Source organism: Strongylocentrotus purpuratus, unplaced genomic scaffold, assembly GCF_000002235.5.
Source record: "Strongylocentrotus purpuratus isolate Spur 01 unplaced genomic scaffold, Spur_5.0 spur5_scaffold_18, whole genome shotgun sequence".
Classification (NCBI taxonomy): Eukaryota; Metazoa; Echinodermata; class Echinoidea; order Camarodonta; family Strongylocentrotidae; genus Strongylocentrotus; species Strongylocentrotus purpuratus.
The window spans coordinates 15,338,362-15,360,754 of NW_022145603.1; the positions used below are offsets into that span (position 1 = coordinate 15,338,362).

The 22,393-nt window shown below is 36.2% G+C and overlaps 2 protein-coding genes across 2 annotated transcripts; both read left to right on the plus strand.

Annotated features, from left to right (window-relative positions):
- The first annotated feature begins 674 nt into the window (after positions 1 to 674).
- LOC115925446 (glycoprotein 3-alpha-L-fucosyltransferase A-like) lies at positions 675 to 2,667 on the plus strand. The gene has a single exon (XM_030989273.1). The coding sequence runs from the start codon at positions 1,225 to 1,227 to the stop codon at positions 2,497 to 2,499; it is 1,275 nt and encodes a 424-aa protein (XP_030845133.1). The 5' UTR covers positions 675 to 1,224; the 3' UTR covers positions 2,500 to 2,667.
- A 12,273-nt stretch (positions 2,668 to 14,940) lies between these two features.
- On the plus strand, positions 14,941 to 17,101 carry LOC115925447 (glycoprotein 3-alpha-L-fucosyltransferase A-like). Its single transcript, XM_030989274.1, has one exon. The coding sequence runs from the start codon at positions 15,596 to 15,598 to the stop codon at positions 16,868 to 16,870; it is 1,275 nt and encodes a 424-aa protein (XP_030845134.1). The 5' UTR covers positions 14,941 to 15,595; the 3' UTR covers positions 16,871 to 17,101.
- Positions 17,102 to 22,393: the final 5,292 nt, after the last annotated feature.

Below are 22,393 nucleotides of genomic sequence, written 5' to 3' on the forward strand. Positions count from 1 at the left end.
ATTTATAGATTACCATTCTGCCGTTCTTTGGAGGGGCCGGGCGCGGCCTTTTCAGAAGTGTTTCTACACTAACCTTTTCATGCACTCCGGCTTAACATAAACAAGCATGCTAAGATTGTTTTGAAAAGAAGCATAATTTCGACTCAGTTTCGCATAACCTAAAAATAAGAATACGGCCAGTCACCCCTTCCCCCCCCCCCTCCCCTCAATGCATCCGCCTTCACGCACCCCCCTTCCCTTTGTCTTTCCCTTATTCGTCGTTACTGTCACTAATTTTTAGTGCCATTTCGTTGTCTTTCTTTCTCCCCGGCTCCTCTCTTCTTTTTCTTTCCTCTTTTTTGAACTCTCTCTCTCTTTTCTTTACTTTTTTGTTCTCTTTTCTTTTATCTTCTCCTTTTCCCCCCTTTTTTTCCTTCTTTTTTTCTTTCTCTTTTTTCCTTCTCAATTTTTTTTGCTTCGCCTATAGGGGGGGCCGCGGCCGTTTCGGCCCACCCCTGGATCCGCCACTGGACATGGTGTTCTCTTTGTCTTGGATTGGGACACATTCCTGTGCCTGATTCTGGTGGAACATTGGGGTCATTCACATGGTCATGAATGTTACAATGGCCTTGAGTTGGTTAAGTGATTTTTTTTACTAATGATCGGCGCAGGATTAGCACTATCAATGGTGTGATTTGGGGTTGAGTTTCTTTGGATACTTATCTCTTTTGGAGCTAGAGCATTCATAACGGGTTTTGTTTTGATTTGTTTAGCTGCTTCAGCATAGGAAAGGTTTGGGTCACTTTTCATTTTGAGACTTTTCTTTTGTATCCTTGTACTTTCACGTATTTGGGCGGCAATTGTTGATAAGGGCAATCTCCATCACATCTTGACCAACGCTGGCTTTTTAAGAGACAATTTTTGCTCAAATGACCGAATTTTGGCATTTTATAGCAATAAATATTTACACTGGCTTTTTATGTGGCTTTAAAGTTTGGTAGTACATATGGGAAATCCAAAACGTACTGGAAATAAAGTTATTACGTCGACCCCAACGGCCAGCTATAATCATCATCAGGTGAACACGTATTACGAGACATCATGTACTTGGATATGAAGCTCAATATAGTTGATGCTTTATGAATGTCGTTCCGGAATAGTTGGTAGTACTGGCGTCAAATTCTACTAAACTTGGTGTTTACTTCGAAACATTGGTGTAGCTACGTGGATCAACAGAGAGTAACCATGAGAGCTATGAATGGTAAGGAGGTGATATCATTTTGCCTAGCAGCGCTTACGTGTTTTTCAATTGGTGGATTTTACCGATATGATCTTCTTTGGAACAACCAGAACGATATTCACAACGCGCCCCCGATTGCTCCACACTGGTTAATACGGAATGCTAGCGGATTAAGAAACAACCTGCTTGAACCAGAAGCTAACGTGGAGAGTTCTTCCCACCTTCAAAATGAAACATCGCAATCTGAAAGTATGCCACTTTGTTACCGTCAGGTTCAGATATGGAGAGGCAGCGCGAGCCCCCAGACACCGGAAAAATCTCAATGCCCAGGGTTTGAATGTGGAATTAGTTTGGTCGAGGATACGAGTTATGAGACCATGGTGAATAGTGACTCCGTAGTTTTCTTTCATCGATCGTGGTGGGATTGGACAGAGATGCAAAGGAGACGCCCATTAAATCAAGCCTGGGTTTTTTATTCCTTAGAGAGTCCTCGACACACGAACGGAAATGCAATACCACCCAGTAAATATGACCGCATATACAACTACACGATGTCATACAGGCCATCGTCAACGATACACTTACCGTATGGTCTCTATGATGAGACCCTACCGCAGATTTCTTCTGGTGAAAATCGAAATTGGGCCAAGGAGAAAAATGGATTAGTGGCCTGGGCTGCATCCAATTGCGGTACAGCTTCTTGGAGGCGTTATGAATTTGTTAAAACACTTGCAAAGCACGTCAGCGTCGACATGTATGGAGGTTGTGGGAACATAAAGTGTCCTAGGAACTCAGATGACTGCTGGAAGCGCATTATGAGTCATAAGTTCTACCTGGCAGTGGAAAACAGCGAATGCAGGGACTACATCACAGAAAAGTTCTGGTGGAATTCTCTCCACCGTGACATTGTACCCATCGTCTATGGCCCTCCACGGGAAGATTATGAGCGCGTTGCGCCCCCAAATTCATTTATACATCTACAGGATTTTAAAGATTTTGCTGAGCTCGCCGATTATATACATCTTCTTGATTCAAATGAGACATTGTACAATTCATATTTTGAATGGAAGAAACAAGGGTCAATACGGAGGATTGGAGAAAACGCACTTAAATCTGCACTATTTCTGTGTAAAGTAGTCGCTAAAGTATTGGATCATGAAAAGAAATTAACCGGTCGTTACAAGGGAGAGTACCAGGGAGAGGAAAAGGAGCATCTTTCCATACACGATTTCTGGTCAAACTCTTGCATTAAACCAACCGGCTTCCCACATGACTTCTAATGTCATTCCTGATATATTTCTTTATATATATATATATATATATCGAGGGGTCAGTGACACAAAGACGTAACTTCATTTTGGCCATATTGAGACAAAAAGTAGGGTATGTGTCACTGAACACTTGGGCCTTAAGGAGTTAAGTCTACGTTTCACTAGCCATTGACTCCAATGGGGGTGTTGGTGGAGTTAAGTCTTAGTGTTTCCTGGAAAGCCCATGTTTTTCTAAACATTTTGATATAAAACACTAATTTTGGCAAAATGTGGAGTTACGTCTTTGTGTCACTGAATCCTCGATATAAGATACCTGTATTTTACAATTTATAACTAAATCATTCGAACCCTTTTTATATTTTTTCATTTATTTTTATGTGAACAATTTTTTCTTCTCCCAATTTGTCTTCCTTGATGAAATGACATTATCAAATCTTGTGTCTACGAGTATTCAACACAGACCCTACTACAATCAGTCCCCCTTTCATTTTGAGTTATGAAAAACATAAAATACGTCAAATTTACAAGGGGTAAGATTAATTTAGTTGTATATATTTGTAGTTGAATATATGTTTATATATATTTGTATATATATATAGATATAAATCTTTAGAAAATCTGAAGAATGAAAGCTTCTAGATTTTAATTCGAGTTTTTGATATTTGTAGAATTCATTCGAACCTTAATTGGTACAAGTATAATATGTGTGTGAAAGCAACAACAAAAAGGGGGTAAAACAATAAATTCCTGAAAACCGGGACCTCGATTTTATCCAATTCAGGCATAGAATTTATCTTATAAAGGAGTGGTCCGTTCGATAACCCAAACCAAAGAAAAAAAAGGAAGTATATTTATATACCATGATGAAAAAGCTTTTGTTGACGCCATGTATAAGATTTTTATGCTGGGAATTTAATTCTTCAGGGAACACATAAATTTGTCATTTCATTAACCTGTTAAATCGTTTTGCTTGCGGCTAGTTTTATGTATCAAGAGTTGAATATTTTATTTAATTTCAATTGCCGCAAAATAATGGTATTTGGAGTCTTTCATATCAATACAAATATTGGATAGCCTGTATTTAGCCAAGGTAACGATGCGACGGTAATATCATATTCGGAAAAGTGTCAAGTCGAAAACTACAATATGTTAATGGGACCGTATCTTTTAGACAAAATAATTTCTCCCCTTGAGTATTACAAAAAAACATGCATTCACCTGCCTACTCACTCCCTTTGTATGTCATGCTTTATGTCCAGTACGAATACGCATCAGCGAGCCCCTAGAATGCCTAAGGGAAGTTGAATAAATGAATGACCCCCATAGGGATCCTATGAAATCCCTATTAATCTTGTTTTTATTAAGTTCTTGGAAGATTTGAACAATATTTTTTGAGCGTTATCATTGTATTGTTCACGTGTGCCAGACCCGTGTAGTCCCATATACATTTACCAAGACTGGGCCAAATTACTTATCATTTTGATGTTTCCAGAACCTTGCAATAGACACCAATACTTGCATGCTAAATGATCAACCTTTTCTGATCGAGTCCACAACGTTTCTTTCAAAATGCAATCGCATATGACCAGAACCAGATTTTTGAAAAAACGATTAGAGTTTTACAGTCACCGCTGAAATGATTTTTTTTATTTCACCTCTAAATCTTCCTTCCGAATTTGTAGTTACTGAAACTTTCAGGATAAGATTTCGCAATACATGCGTTGTATTGATTGCTTTAAAATGTACGGTACTATATAATTGTATTACTAAAACTGTATAATATGCTATTTTGCAAACAGATTTAGCATATCGTACGTTACATCACCCACTGTGTATCACTAAAAGTAACTTGAAAGAAGTACTTCAAGAAGTTCGCACGAACTTATCATGCAACTCATTGTCACAATGTGTATATTCTTTGTTATCAATTATACACAACTTACGCAAACATTCCTAATATTATATTGAAATATGATTAGACAAGACTAGCGTCTAGATTTAAGAGATTGCCTTCAGTCTTTTCCTCCTATAACGGAAACACCAGCTCGACAAAGGTCATAGAGATCCATCTGATACGTGTATTAAATCATCTGACGCTATTAAAACTGGATCGAAAAAGCATTCAACAAAAACATAATCGAAGCTCAAGACCTAATTTCCGTGCCATATAAATTCACGCACATAGGAATAGAGACCGAAAGACAAATTAATATATATTTCTATGTTATGCGGAACCTTTGCACATGCAGACACGGAAACAAAACAGACCAATAATGATTAATCATATTCTTATTAGTTATAATAACTAATTATGCTAAGAAGGAAATAAAATACATGTAAGCAATGTGGGATTGCTGTCAAATAATTTTCATTCACGGAAGTTCAAAGAAAAACAAATGATATTATTAATGTGCATCATACAATGCCCCCCCCGGCCCCATTTAATGTTATTTAGGGTACGCGTATGCATGTTCCCTCCCTTTGAAAGCACCCCCCCCCATATCTAAGGAGGGTATAGGTCATTTCTGACTGGACTTTGTCGCGTGAAAAGTACCCCTTTACCGAAGATTTTGGGAACACGAATGCGGTGCCTCCGACCCCGTGGGGAGGGGGGGGGGGGAGGGCACTAGCCCTATAAAAGGAGTTGGTCGATTGATGTATTTCTCTTGTAATTTTGGCACATTTGAATAGGTGACTTGCAAAGGGCCTACTTTATGAACCAATGATTCGGAGTAAGTCACATGAGCCTATATATATATATAGCTACTTCCTCAACATGCCGTGGGTGCTGGAGCCTATAGCTAGACTAGTCATCTGTCCCCACATGCACTGCAGCTATTCTGTGTATTGATTATGCATATGAATTGTCATACTCCCAAGCCGTGATCATTTGTTTTTCTTGCTTGCTTGCTTCCTTTCGTTGCTCTGCTTTGAGTAATCTATACATACAAAAACACGTTCTGCTTTTTTGAGGATTTCTCTTTTCCTTTAAAATTCGACTTGAATTATGATGTGCTTATATATTTTCTATCTTAACATGTTTTGATTCCTTATCGATATTTGACATATGACTATGCCCTACAAGTTTTTTTAAAACTTTGTACTAGTTTCCATTTTTCCTGAGGCACGTTAAATTCTATTGAACACAGACTTAAAGAGAAAGTTGAGTTCTGGGGAGAGTTGAAAAATAGTTTGTGAGCGTTATCATAGTTATTATGCAAGTGTGTTAGAACATCAGAGAAAAAAAAATGTCCCCTGAAAAGCATGGCTTTTCAAATGCCTTCATATTCTAAATATGACAAGTAACACCTTAAAGATGAGGCTCTATTTTTATGCCACATGTTTGTGTAGTCCCATACATCTTTTTGCGTACAGTACTTGTTAACTTACCAAGACTGGGCCGATTTTCTTATCATTGTGATGACCCCAGAACCTTGCAGTTCACACAAATATTTATATGCTACATGATCAACCTTTTCTGATCGATTCCACACCATTTCGTTCACAATGCAATCGCTTGATCAGAACTCAACTTTATCTTTATTTTTACACTGTTTATATCATTGTCATTTTTGTAAATAATGATTGTGATAAAGAATTAATTGAACCAAATCAAAATATTAATATTGTAATATTACAAATCATTTTATTTTCAATGTCATGTTGCAAATATCATTCGATATTCATTTTATGTTAGCATTTTCTTCATGTTTTGATTGAGTAATAAAAAAAAAAACAATTTTTTTGAATTGTTCAAAGTAAAGTGAAGTTAAAGGTAATTAGGCGGATTTTATTTTCATATCTCCTTTAACCTCGAGCGCTGTGGTGATAGCCGTGCTAAAGCAGGGGTCTGAATAGTAAAGCGCCATTTTCATATATGGCACGAGTCTGGTACAATGGCAGGAATGACAATGGAATAACACCAATGTGAGCAAAGTACAAGACTTCATTGTTATCATTACTGTCTCGTTAAATTATTATTATGAAAAATTATTATAATGAAGGTAATAAAATAGTACCAGGAAGTCTACAAAGTGCAAAACAAGTCGCATGATATGACTTTTAAAAAAAGGTATTAACACAAATTCATTCTATTATTCAAGATGAAGTACACCATTATTCCATATGTAAATAATATGCAATGGCATACGTTTAGCGTCCTATAGCGGACTTATAAACTGTTTGCACTATAAAATGGCGCATCTAATTCATAATGCATTTTATAACATGTATCACTGAAATACTCTAGACGCGATGTTGTGTATTCTACATGTGAAGCAAATATATATATACATTTTGTATGTACTTCAAAGGATCACTTAGATAATAAGTAAAGTGTGAAAACAGTCGAATATTAATTTAACATTTTGTATGTACTTCAAAGGATCACTTAGATAATAAGTAAAGTGTGAAAACAGTCGAATATCAATTTAACATTTTACATTAGGAGTCTTTCTTTTTTGGTAAGAGGACCTGCAAGTGCAGTTAAAAATGGGTTAACCATCCGTCTGTTTCTCTGTTTTTGTTAATTTCTTGTACATTATTTCGTTCTTGATGATATTTTCTAACTGATCATCTGTTTGTATGTATTATATATATATATATATATATATATATATATATATATATATATATATATACATATATATACATTTTTTTTGGGGGGGGGGCGGTGTCGGGGGGGGGGGGGGTCGGGCTTTTTTTTCTTTTGATTGTATTTTATTTTTTTGTATGTGCTAAAATAAAAACAATGAAACAAACTATGAAGTAGGTTTTCGCGTGTTTTTGTGTGTGCTATGCCATCATATTTATGCATTCTAAATCACTTAAAATTCCATGGAAAAGAAGATTCATTTATTCTGAAAGTTTCTCTCCTCATACGTTCCAATCATTCTTACCTCCATCGTATATCTCTTTAGTTATTCATGGCGGATGAATATTACAAAGAATTAGCCACTATACAATGCGAAACTGTGTGGAGTTCTTATTACCTACTTCCCTTTCATTCAACTTTTGATGTTAACATGAGATGGTTTCAGTTCAAGATACTGAATAGAATTATTTATATGAAAGATGCTTTGTTAACGTTTAAATTAGTTACAGATAACTTATGTACATTCTGTAATAACAGTGAAGAAACGATTAAACATAAATGTTGTTATTATATTTATTCAAACGAAATATAGTTAAAACTTGAGTATTGGCTGTCCCGTAATAATGTACTTATTAAGTTTAGAAATTAAAATAAATTGTTTAGGTTTCATGAAAATAAAAACAGTGCCCTCAACTGTACTATGATTGTAGTCGGAAAGAAAGTTTTGCAGCCAAATGCAAACAGTGTTTGCCAGCTTTTGAACACATAATATCAGCGATAAAGTATTATTATGACATGGAAAAGTATATATGTAAAAACAAATCTGAAAGAAAGAAAGAAATTTTTGAAAAAGTGGTTACTTTTTGCAAATTTTGTCTGATTGTTTATTTCCTCTAAAATTATTTTGCCAAGTAAATCTGTAATATTAAAAAAAAGTGAACTACAATTCGTAACTGATTTATATATAAGATGATAAATCAAGTCTTTATTAGAGATTTTGCATACACAAAAAACCAGGCCCGTCAACCAAGTGGGTTAGGCGGCAGGTTATAATCAAAACTGTATACGATAGCAAAGTACATTAACAATAATAATATACAAATATACACTGCCTTGAGAGGTTCTGGTTAAAACTATGCGCAAGAGGTGACTCCAATAGTACTATTTGCCAAGGGGCGCAGCCCCGAAGCAAATGGTACTTTTGGAGTCACCGAGGCCCATAGTTTAACCAGTACCTCGACTAGAAGGCATGGTATAGTTGTTTTATATCCTGCATCAAAAATTTATTTAAAAAAAAACAAAAAAAAACAACAACATTTTTGGGAAGAAAAAAAATTAAAACAAAAAAATGTCAATTTTTATCTAAAAAGATTTGATATATTTTGTTTTCATTAAATTAAGATTTGAAGAAAAAAATTGATTCAATTAAAAAGAAGAATCACATTTTTTTTTCAACTCCCAAATAGTAAACCAAAATAGTACTCTCATATAGTACTTTCTAAAAATAGCTCAAATATTTTTGGTCATGTGACGAGCTCTCAACCAATCAGAAGCCAACAAATTTTTGATGCAGGATATAATATAAAATATTCGTCATTGTAATATATGTGATAACAAGGAGCACCGGGATAGAGAGAAAGGGAAAGGGAAGAGGTGAAAAGGAGTTAAGGAGAGAAAAACAGAAGTGGGTACCTAGCTGAGTTAGTGATTTTGAATATTTATTTTGTGGGGTTATGAGCCCATGTGAACCAATTTCGATACAGACTAGTTTGCTCTTCCACCCTGTTGCTGTTATATCATGTGTGAGCCTTGTGTATCTGTCTCGTTTTCGTTGATGTGCATTGTCAATGTTTGTTTTGAAGGGGACTGTGAGTTCGATGATGATAATGTCCTTACTTGTGTTGTCAATGTGGCAGATGTCTGGTTTGTGTTGGGTACGTGGTGGTATGGTGCCCCCACTGATGCTTTAACCTTCTATGTCTGCATATACTTTGGTGGCATTGTTCGAATTGTTTTTAATGTGTTTGAGCGTGATGCGTAGTATGTTCTTGTGACGCCAGGTATATCGGTCGAGCATTTTTTCACAATAGGGACTTTTAGATTCGCACCGAGACAATCGCCCGAATTTAAGGAGGTTTGTTGATAAACCTTGGTTTTCGTACGTCATATGACGCGTTTTACGCGTTTTTTACAAACCTGGTTTGTAAAGAACAAAAGGAGGTTTGGCGAAACAAAAGGAGGTTTGAGCTCAAACCTTGCTTTGTGAATTCGGGCCGATAGGTCTATGCTACGATCGACGTCCTTTTAATGCACTGCCGTGAATGGACGTCACCCGTATCAGTCCACGCAAATCTAAAAGTCCCTATTTATTAAGAACATGATGCAGAGTGCCAGTACAATTACAAAGGTTACATTTATCAGAGATTCTTTTTCCTCACCGGTACAGGTTTTTGTTGGTAGGAAGACTATCTATTGCTGCATTAACAGTGAACTTCATTACACTCTGAAGTAAGTTATAAATAATCGACTTCCAGGTTACATCAGTATTTTCCATATGAACAACTTTCATGAATTCCCCCTGTACAAGTAATGGTTCGATCAACCTTTTCCAATTTTCTCTACATACATCTTGAACTGATTTTTAAACACATTTTTTGTCTGGTTCCAGCTTACAGAGTCTGGTATTTTTGAGTGAATTTCATGCGCTTCCAAAGTGAACAAAGTTTGTCGTGACCACCCCTTTTCTATATCTAGTATTATATATAATTATTTATGGTAATTGTATATACTTATTTATTTATTTATTATTATGTACTTATATACTTATTATATATTTTTTTTTTACTTATTAATGATTTAATTCATCCATGTGTTTTTTTACCTTGTTATATTTTTTGTTATGCATTTTATATTGTTAACTGACTTGTTTAGTCTTCGGACTTTTTAATCAGTACTTGAATAAAACCAAATATCTATCTATCTATCTATCTATCTAGTCTTCGGTCAAGGGCGTGATTTACAACATCGTCGCCTTTGACCCTCAATCTACTGTAAGCCAGAGCATGACAGGTTTGGTAAAGGTCCGAAATGGAAGGTATGTTCAAGCCATCAGGGTCGTGGACCACAGCAAGATTGGCACCACGTAACGGTATACCTGACCATAACTTAGTATATCTATCTAATATTATATCAAGAGATTTCAAATGCGTTGCTTGGACATCATGAATGGTAAGCATGTAACGGAGAAACGGGATTGCATATCTAGTGAGTATCAGGCGCGTACACAAGGGGGGGGGGGGGGGGGGTATTTGGGGGGTTAAACCCCCCATTGGTATTTTTTGTGTGTAAACCCCCCTAAATTTCCCTAAACCGCCCCCCCCCCTTTTTGAGCTTTTTATAAAAATTAAAAAAAAAAAATTAAAAAAAATAAATAAATCCATGGCTGACCTAAAAAAGCTGACCTTACACCCCCCCCCCAACGGAGCAAAATGTCAAATTTTCAAATTTCGAGACCCCCCCCCCAAAAAAAAAAAAGTGTCCTCTTACGTGGCTTCCGATATTAATGTATGTTTTCATATTTTGAATGGCCAAGCATATCATTATTCTGCATGTATATATCTATTCTTGTATACATACGATATTATTTAATAAAGGAACCCTGTGGAAGGGGAACAAAATATAAATTTATATATTATGTAACAATATTCTAGATAATCGCTGAAAACTATCTATACAATCAACTTAAATCTAAATGGATTTTTCCGATTCTTGTTTCACAGGCAAACTTACAACATGTAGGAACCGTGTAAGACGTAATGAATCGTTTAGCATGTCTTTTTATCGCCAAAATTTCGGAAATATAACCCTTTACCCCATAATATAGGCTGTACATATATGAAGCTACACGATACTTCCGGGGAAAGGGAAAATGCACTTTATTGCTCCTGATCACCGTGACACAGCTTCAGCGGACAGGAAGCACGTAGCCCCCCCCCCTTCTATCGAGTGATGAGAAAAAAAATATAGAGAGACATACAGAGCGACAAAAAAATGAATAAGGGTCGGATAGGGGGAAAGGACCAGAAAATATGACGCCTTGAGTACCCCCTATCAGTTCCCTTGTAAATTCGCATCTCATTTTCCGAGTAATAGTCAGGTGGCTTAGCGTCAAAGTTTTCGATTATCGTTACTTGCCTGATAAAAGCACCATTTTAGGTACAGGGCTTTCTTAGGACCCACTTAACGATATAAGACTAGGAGCCCCTGGACAAAATTCAAATTAAGGGTGTGGGTAAGGGGCGTCTTATTGTAGCCCCCAAATAATAGCTCAATGTTATATTACCTAATAAATTATTTGTGGGCTACGAGGCGACGCCCCCGCCCCACATGTTTTGCCGGGGGCTCCTACCCTAATATCGTTTAGTAGGTCCTAAGGAAACCCTGTACCAAAAATGGCATTTGTACAACAAAAAATTACTGTTATTAAATTGTTTGTGGGCTCCGAAAAGAAGCCCCCGCCCCCACACCTTTAAATTAAAATTGTTGCCGGGGGCACGTAGTCTAATATCGTCCAGTAGGTCCTAAGGAAGCGCATGTACCAACATCAGTGCTTTTATCCGGCAAGTAACAGTAATTTCACTAGCCACCTGACTAGTATAAGACCAAAGCCTTTGCATGCCCGTCTTTCGGATGGTGACGTTAAAGGTCGGACCCAGACGTTACTAATTATATCTGATGGATACACATCTGTAAAACCCCAATTACACTCACACACGCCCTATTGTTCAAGTGCCCCCTAAACGGGTGAATTCACGATAAAATACATAGATTGACCAGTGTGGAGCGTAAAATGGTGTTGTATCCTTTACTCGCATCGGGTTGGCGTGGCCAGTAGCTATATACCCCAAGTTCCGCTTCGTTGCCTTTTTAATAATATATTGAATTTATTGTTCACTGTTGCGGTATAACCTCAGAATTCCCGTTAGATCAGTTATAATCATGGTTGATTAATTACACTTAATTATGGACGAAATACACTCTCTTTGATAAAAAGAAAAAGAAAAAAAGAAGACCTACAACTGTTTTAACGGGCTTTTAATTTTTCAACATTATCCCATCTACCTTTTTTTTGTTGTAATTTAAAAAGGAAGCATATTATTTCTCTTTGGAATGAGTCCCCATTTCGAATGGTGTAGGAATGCCCAGTTCAGGCCATGCAGTTCGTGTGAACCTGGTCCGAAAGGATATCATCAAAATGCGCTGATATTAGGGACTTTTAGATTCTGCACGACGAGAACGTGGACTGCCCTTTTAAGGCATGTGACTGGCAGTGACGTCACATTGCCTTAAAAGGGCAGTCCACGTTATCGTCGTGCAGAATCTAAAAGTCCCTATTGTCAAAGATGTATTTCCGTGTGCAATATGAAGTGTCTTTTAAGAGTTTAATTGAAGATATTGCCTTTGTTGCTTGTTATGTTTGTTTTTCTTTGTAGCATTTTTAGCCCATAAAAAAAATCTTCGCCATAATACTCACCTACATGTATGTTGTTGCATTATATTGTATGAGTTAAGTCTTATTTTGAACGTATTTGCACCCAGGTTGTAGAGTAATCATGTACTTTTAAGAATGCTACCAGTTGCCTGATGATTGCTCGCAAGGCGTGAAACTCGGAGTAGCAACCATTTCCACTAGTCTGCCTTATTCAATATATATTTTTGCTCTGTCTTTAGGCATTGAGCACTGTACGGAACGATAGATCAAAGCTAAGTATAGAGAGAGAGAGAGAGGTATATACAGTGCGACCCAGAGAAAACGAAACCGAGAATTATCGATGTTTTATCCTAATTTAATCACAATTATGATCAATGAATGACACATATTTGTAAAGCTTATATCCTCCTCTTTCATTTGATACAACTCATAATAATTTATGATGCATATTTCACGCATGCATGATTAAAAGCAGTTTGAAGGAAGGAAACCAAAAATTCATTTGGCCGGCGGTATATCGAAAGTGTTTTTTTTATTAAGCTTAATATAAACTAAAGTGTTTTCCTATCAAGCTTGGTTTATCGAAAGTGTTTTCTTTGGAGCCTGATATATCGAAAGTGTTCTTCTATCAAGCTTAGATATAATTAAAGTGTTATTCTATCGAACTTGTTATATCCTGGTCGTGGTCATTCTCTTGGTATTATAACCAAACAATTCGGTGCGTATCAACTTTCAAGACCGATCAGCAACACAAAGTATACTTATTCATGAATGTCACATTCAGTTACTCTTATTACTCTGATAGATTGTACGCTAAATGGGAATATGTATATATATTTTAAATCAGATATTGGGATCATGGCGATATTTTAAGTACGAGATGTGATTTGAGAATTCAATTTTCCGTTTACGTGTTATGTCTATGTGGAGTCTTTTTGGTATATTGGTCAAAGCACTTGTCTTCCATTCTAGAGACCGAGGTTCAATTCCCGGTCGGTTAACTAAGTGTTATGTCCATTGAAATCACCACAAATTACCAAGTTACAAGTTATGTTCATTGTGGTAATAGATGTGTTTTACTTAGTCTTTTGCAGGGATTATACAAGTTTTCAATAATATTTTTTGTTTTGGATCGTGCACTCCAGGGTTTGAAGCTCCCCACTTGGTTCTTTTGTTCTCTCTGTATAATAAGATACAACTATGCTATCATTTCTAGTATAACACACCCACCTCTGGGAAATGTGTTTCTTATAAATACGAACCATTATAATCCTGAAATGATTTACAGTTCTCGTCTTTAAGCCACGTTTCCTGAATACATATAACATGCGGTTTTTCGTTTAGATTATAAATGTAATGTTGACATTCATCCATGCAATGGATTAAACCGTGTGCATTCCACTGCGCTATGTACAACACTTGGATTGCGTCACCAATCATATTTCTCACTTCTTTTTTTTAAAAGCTTTTTTGCCTTAATTCAGATCTTCATACATTTTGTAATTATACAAAATGATGAATAGGAACACAATTGTTCTTACAGTATAAACATACATGTAGTACATTGTCTCATACAATGTAAACACAGACATATTTTAAAAATATTTTCCATAAGTATCCAAACTAATATAGTACACATTCAAACAAGTGTACAGAATGTGCTCCAATTCCTTTAAAAAAGGAAAAGGTGACGGTAATACTTCATATTTATATTTTTGGATAAAACATTATAAAAAGGAACAATTTTTACAACATAATATGCAAATTAATTAGTTCATTATAAATTGACCAATCTGAACAAAGATTTTCTTATATAAACAAAAAGTATAAGGTGAAGGTGCTGCTTCATAACCCATGATAACAAAATTTGTTATATTTTCATATAATGATATGGTGCATTTTTCATTATAACTATATAAGGGTCTTGTATCAGTGGAGGTCTGTAACTATACCGTTATTTAAACAAATATATATATATATATATAATATAAAAAACAAGCGAACACGATAGCTGCGTTCTCTCATCCTGCAAGAGCGCCATCAACGTCGTAGGTTCTATTTTTATGTTTAAAATGCCTTTTCTCTTTTCAGTTACTATTTGCACTATGTTTTCCAACTCGTTTTCTGCTTTTGTCAGATATTATTACTATGTATGCCAAAAACTCGACGAAACTGTCCTTTATTTGGATGTGGTTCAAGGGTTATGGAGGGACGTAATGTTCTCTTTGTTTTGGAATTGAACGCATTCCTGTGCCTGCTCCTGATGGAACATTGGGGTCATTCACATAGTCATGATTGTTACCTTGTTGTTATTGTTGTTGGCTTTATTGACGCTATCCATCGATTCCGACGATTTCCGCCAAGGTTTGCGTGGGATGGGCGTCTTGTTTTATAGTCATAATCGGCTCAGGATTAGCATTATCAATGGTGTGATTTGGGGTTGAGTTTCTTTGGATACTTATCTCTTTTGAAGCTAGAGCATTCATAACGGGTTTTGTTTTGATTTGTTTAGCTGCTTCAGCATAGGAAAGGGTTAGGTCACTTTTCATTTTGAGACGTTTTTTTTTATTTTTTATCCTTGTACTTTGGGCATCTTGGATAAGCTGCCGAGTGTGGGCCTGAACAATTCACGAATTTGGACGCCAATTCTTGATAAGGGCAATCTCCACAACATCTTTAACAACGCTGGCTTTTTGAGCGACATTTTTTGCTCAAATGACCGAATTTTGGCATTTGTAGCAATACATATTTACACTGGATTTTTATGCGGCTTTAAAGTTTGGTAGTACATATGGGAAATCCAAAACGGACTGGAAAAAAAACTTATGTCGACCCCAACGGCCAGCTATAATCATCATCAGGTGAACGCTTATTCCGAGACAGCACGCACTTGGATATGAAGCTCACTATGGTTTATGCTTTATGAATGTCGTAGATGGTAGTATTGGCGTCAAATTCTACTAAACTTGGTGTTTACTTCGAAACATTGGTGTAGCTACGTGGAGCACAAGAGAGTAACCATGAAAGATATGAATGGTAAGAAGGTGATATCATTTTGTCTAGCAGCGCTTACGTTTTTTTCAATTGGTGAATTTTACCGATTTGATGTCCTTAGGAACAACCAGAACGATATTCACAACGCGCCCCCGATTGCTCCACACTGGTTAATTCGGAATGCTAGCGGAGTAAGAAACAACCTGCTTGAACCAGAAGCTGACGTGGAGAGTTCTTCCCACCTTCAAAATGAAACATCGCAATCTGAAACTAAGCCACTTTGTTACCGTCAGGTCCAGATATGGAGAGGCAGCGCGAGCCCCCAGACGCCGGAAAAATCTCAATGCCCAGGGCTTGAATGTGGAATTAGCTTGGTCGAGGATACGAGTTATGAGACCATGGTGAAAAGTGACTCCGTAGTTTTCTTTCATCGATCGCGGTGGGATTGGACAGAGATGCAAAGGAGACGCCCATTAAATCAAGCCTGTTTTTTCTATTCCTTAGAGAGTCCTCGATACACGAACGGAAATGCAATACCACCCAGTAAATATGACCGCATATACAACTACACGATGTCATACAGGCCATCGTCAACGATACACTTACCGTATGGTTTCTATGATGAGACCATACCGCAGATTTCTTCTGATAAAAATCGAAATTGGGCCAAGGAAAAAACTGGATTAGTGGCCTGGGCTGGATCCAATTGCGGTACAGCTTCTTGGAGGCGTTATGAATTTGTTAAAACACTTGCAAAGCACGTCAGCGTCGACATGTATGGAGGTTGTGGGAACATAAAGTGTCCTAGGAACTCAGATGACTGCTGGGAGCGCATTAGGAGTCATAAGTTTTACCTGGCAGTGGAAAACAGTGAATGCAGGGACTACATCACAGAAAAGTTCTGGTCTAATTCTCTCAGCCATGACATTGTACCCATCGTCTATGGCCCTCCACGGGGAGATTATGAGCGCGTTGCGCCCCCCAATTCATTTATACATCTACAGGATTTTAAAGATTTTGCTGAGCTCGCCTATTATATACACCTTCTTGATTCAAATGAGACATTGTACAATTCATATTTTGAATGGAAGAAGCAAGGGTCAGTACGGAGCGTTAGAGAAAAGGCACTTAAATCTGCACCATTTATGTGTAAAGTAGTCGCGAAAGTATTAGATTATGAAAAGAAATTAACCGGTCGTTACAAGGGTGAGTACCAGGGAGAGGAAAAGGAGCATCCTTCCATACACGATTTCTGGTCAACCTCTTGCATTAAACCAACCGGCTTCCCACATGATTTCTAATGTCATTCCTGATATATATCGAGGGGTCAGTGACACAAAGACGTAACTCCATTTTGGCCATTTTAAGAAGAAAAAAAAAGGTGGTTTATGTGTCACTGAACACTTGGGCCTTAAGGAGATAAGTCTACGTATCACTAGCCTTTGAAATCAATGGGGTGTTGGTGGAGTTAAGTCTTTGTGTTTCCTGGAAAGCACACATTTTTTTGAACATATTAATATAAAATACTCATTTTGGCAAAATGTGGAGTTACGTCTTTGTGTCACTGAACCCTCGATATAAAATACCTGTATTTCACAATTCATAACTAAATCAAAAATCTAAATCTAAATCTAAATCTAATTAATCTGTTACCAAAGTAGAAAAGGACCTAGGTGTCCTTGTAGATTCACAACTATCATTTAAAGATCACGTCTCCCAAACAGTTCTCAAAGCAAATCGAGTACTCGGAGTTATCCGTAGGACATTTATGTACCTAAATACTGACACTATGCCGTTTTTGTTTAAAGGCCTCGTTAGGCCCATATTAGAATACGGACAGGCCGCATGGTCCCCGTATAGACTAGGAGAACAGAGGATGTTGGAAAGCGTACAAAGACGTGCAACAAAGATTATTCCTGGCCTTAGAAATTTATCTCTTTTTTTTTTTTTTTTTTTTTCTTTTTTCTTTCTGTTTTTATTGTTTTTTCTGAAAAATTAACAGAGTAAAAGCAGCAATATAAAATAAAATATCATTTTAAAACTACAAAACAGGCACGCACTCATGCACCCATAAACACGGAAAAAACACACACACACACACACTCATATACTTTCCCAGAGGGCAAGTTTACAATTCAAAAAGCCAATGAAGATGTTAATGACAACAGAGCTTTGCAAGACTACTCCTAAATTTCAGTTAAACTTGATAGACCATTTCTTAAAATGGACTTGTAAATTATTTTTCTTTTGGGTAATTTTATATTCTATTTTTTGTTTGAACTTTACCATTGAAACAAATGCTTCGAAAATAAGTTCTTTTCCCTGAAACCTACATGAGTAAATGTAATATTTTAAACATAAACAGATAAAATTTATACAAGAGGCGTATTTGTCCCTTGACTGTATCCCAAACAAAAAATTAAATTTTGACAGAGTCAGATTATAACTGTGATCAGTGCCAGTGTTAATCTTATCCACCAATTTTTCCCACAGTGGTACAACTCTCCTACAGTCACAAAACAAGTGATCTAAAGTTTCTGGAAAATCTGAACAAAAATAACAATTAGCCGACTCCTTTCTCCCAATCTTGAACAAAAATGCATTAAAACCAATAGCATTATGGTAAATTTTGAAATAAAAACTCCTTAACTGAGTCTCAATTGTGCAACAAAAGTTACTCGTATGAATAATCGACCAATCCTTCTCTTTGGGTTGATGGCCAAAGAGTTCCTCCCATTTACTCTCCCTTTTGGCATTAGTACAACTATATTTCTTTAGCAAAATATTGTATGTATACTTAGACATTTTCTTTTGACTTAATAGATCTTTAAAAATTTGATTAAATATATTCTCATCCACATTGAGAGAATTATCAAACCACTCCAAAAATATGCCATTCATGAGGGAGTCATATTTTCTTTGGTCTCTAATAGGAATGTCAAACTCAATTACGAGGTCTTCAAATGTTTTGGGGTTACCAAAACCATTATGTAATTGAAAAATGGAATGAATACCCCTTTCATACCAAACTGGATAGAAAAAATGTGTTCTATATTGCAATCTTACATTTCTATTCCACAAATAAAATCTTGTAAATGAAACTGACATAAACCTAGTTCTCTTTTCATCTCTTGCCTATATAAATACCATGTCTTAATAGACGCTGTTAACTGGCAATTTTTAAGTTTTGCCAAAACCGAATCAGGGGCATCTGCCTTAAAAAGGGCAAGATGGTCATCACAAAAGGTAGAAAGAATATATATTTCTATTGTTTTCCAACAACTTTCATATTTATCGTCTAAGAGTTTAGCCATCCACAAAACTTTCTGCGCTTGTGCAAAAACTAAAGGATTAATCATCCTTAGACCCCCTTCTTCATAATCATTGCATAATATATCTCTCTTAACTCTGTCATTGCCATTGCTCCAAATGAATTTAAAAAGCAAACCATTTAATCTTTTAAAGAAAGAGTTTGGCAGGTCAATGCATAATACTGAAAACAAAAATAACATTTGGGGGAGTAAAAGCGACTTTACAACAGCAATTTTGCCCAACAAGGATAGGCTTCTATGCCTCCAACAATTTAAAATCTGTTCTATAATGACAAGTCTGGGAACAAAATTCAGTTCGTAAAGCATTTTTGTGTTCAATGAGAAAACCACTCCTAAAGCCTTAAACGTTTTTGATTTCCAATTCAACCCTAATGCATCTTGCGGAATAACTGTACTGCCTTTCAGCTTTCCTATATGAATTGCATCTGACTTACTTAAATTAATGCGACAACCTGAAAATTTTGCAAACTGAGTCAACGTTTCAAATAAATGTTTAAAGGAAACTGTTTCCCCATTCAAAAAACAAGTTGTGTCATCTGCAAAAAGACTTATCTTCTGTTCAAAATTGCCAACTGAAATTCCCTTTATCCCTGGATTGTGTCGTACTGAAATAGCCAGAATTTCAATAGCTAGTATAAATAAAAGAGGGGTTAGAAATTTATCTTACCAGGAGCGCTTGACCCAACTCCAATTATCAACTCTTGTTCACAGGCGTAGAAGGGGGGGGGGACATGATCGATGTGTACAAGTACTTGAATGCCTTGTACAATGTGCCAGAGATTCCCTTTAAATTGAGTACAGAAGATAGAACTCGAGGTCACTCTAGAAAACTGGAAAAGAAATATTCAAGGCTAGATATCAGAAAATACTTTTTTAGCAATAGAGTCGTGGAACAGTCTGTGGAACAGCTGTGGAACAGTCTCCCAGAAAACGTTGTGGCAGCTGGGTCAGTCAACTCATTTAAGAATAGACTGGATAGTCACTGGTCAAAGAATGCTAGCCTTCTGTATGAGCCGGTCTAGGTGTTGTCTGTTGTTTCATGTTTTACACAACCTCCTCCCTCCACACATCGCAGTTACCATGGAAGAATCCTGGATCGATGAACAGGCTTAGACCTACAACATCGTGTATTAAAGTAAGTAAATCATTCGAACCCTTTTCAGGTGGGCTGTATAACGTACAGACCACTTTATAATTTCGTTAGAATTGCCTTTATTATTTATTTTTCCTATTTCGAACCACTTTTTTGTAAGCACGATTACTTGAAAATGGCTCAGTCAAATGCTTTGAAATTCGGCACACAAATGTACAGGCATATGTACAGAGCACAATAACATTTTTAACATTGACCTTTACTGATGACGTCATCTAGGCGCCATTTTGTAAAATTTTCGGAAAATCAACACACCAGTCATGATCATATCTTCATAACCAAAAGGCATTTCTCATTCATATTTATCACGATCAAGGTCAATATCCTTCCGGTCAATTTCAGGTAAGTTAGCGCGTCAATGTGCGCCCAAAAATTTAAAATGCTCAAAATCATTTCAAAATCATTTTGCATACGTTTTAGGCCATTCTAAGCATTTTATAAAAAAATCGCGCACACGCGCGTGCGCGCGCGTTTTCGCGCGTAAAACTATTACACAACATAGAATCGCCATTTTTTTTCTTTCATAATATTCCACATAATTTTGCAAAGAAATTGATACCAGGTTTGTCTCTTTATGACAATTAATAACGGAATGATCGACCGTTTAACAAAAAATTCCGTGCGCGCGAGCTCTTGTAATACATAGCATATATGGGCAAAAACATGCCTATACAAAATCCATCGTAGCTCTTTAGGATTGAAGCTGACCCTAATTTTTTTTTCATATTGTGATAGAATATAAATTGGACATATGATTTCATGTCTAATTTGACCCTTAATTAACTCATGACGTCATCATAATGGCCTCCGAACTCAAAATTCTAATTTGCATATTATGTCGTCATCATATTTTTGGAAAATTGATTGTATCTCTGTAAATATTGATTGATTTTCTTCCAAATTTTGATATGTTCTACCTGAGAATATTTTCTGCAAATACAGTTACAACGATATTTCATTTTGACAAAAGCATCATGTCGTATTTTTGCGATTAAAGGAGGCATGTCAATTTTTTACATTTTGCGTGTATTCTCTAAGGGACATTACTTTTTCTCAAAACTGGGTTCTACATTTCCGTCTTTCGCGAGCAATATCTCCGTCGTTTTAGCTGCGTCTACGCTGAACTTCGAGTATGTTGTAGCTGAGACAATAAGCTATCTCAAATTTGCCCTTTACTTTGTCTTAAATTTTAGTTGGACCAGCCCACCTATACTTGTTCCAAACAAGTATTACAAATCTAGTTATATATTGTCATTTATTTTTATGTGAACACTTTTTTCTTCTCCTAATTTGTATTCCTTGATAATGTGACATTATCAAACCTTGCGTCTAAGAGTATTCAAAGTGCAGTCCCCCTTTCATTTTGAGTTATGAAAACCACAAAATACGACAAATTTACAAGGGGTAAGATTAAGTTAGTTGTATATATTTGTAGTTGAATATATGTTTATATATATTTGTATATATATATATATATATATATATATATCAATTCTTTAGAAACTCTGAAGAATGAAAGCTTCTAGATTTTAATTCGAGTTATTGATATTTGAGAATTCATTCGAACCTTAATTGGTGGTGGTGGTGGTGGGGGGGGGGGGGGGGGGGGGGGGGGGTAAGAGCACATTTTTTAAAAAAAATTGGCCGGGGGGGGGGGGGAGGGCACGTTTCTGTTTTCCAGTACATTTTTGGCGAATTTGGGGCTGGTTGTAACACTTTTTTGGCCGGGGGGACGTTCCCCTTGTGCAGGGCTCAAATTAACTTTTTGTCCACATGGGCTCTTCCCCCCAAAAAGATGTAAACATGAGATGGTTTCAGTTCAAGATACTGAATAGAATTATTTATATGAAAGATGCTTTGTTAATGTTTCAATTAGTTACAGATAACTTATGTACATTCTGTAATAACAGTGAAGAAAAGATTAAACATAAATGTTGTTATTATATTTATTCAAACGAAATATGGTAAAAACTTGAGTATTGGCTGTCTCGTAATAATCTACTTATTAAGTTTAAAAATTAAAATAAATTGTAAAAATGAAAACAGTGCCCTCAACTGTATTATGATTGTAGTAGGAAAGAAAGTTTTGCAGCCAAATGCAAACAGTGTTTGCCAGCTTTTGATCACATAATATCAGCGATAAAGTGTTATTATGACATGAAAAAGTATATGTAAAAACAAATCTGAAAGAAAGAAATCTTTGAAAATGTGGTTACTTTTTGCAAATTTTGTCTGATTGTTTATTTCTTCTAAAATTATTTTGCCAAGTAAATCTGTAATATTTAAAAAAAAGTGAACTACAATTCGTAACTGATTTATATATGATGATAAATCAAGTC

Coding starts and splice junctions, on each gene's coding strand:
- LOC115925447 (XM_030989274.1), top strand. CDS start 15,596: ATGAAAGATATGAATGGTAAGAAGGTGATATCATTTTGTCTAGCAGCG.
- LOC115925446 (XM_030989273.1), top strand. CDS start 1,225: ATGAGAGCTATGAATGGTAAGGAGGTGATATCATTTTGCCTAGCAGCG.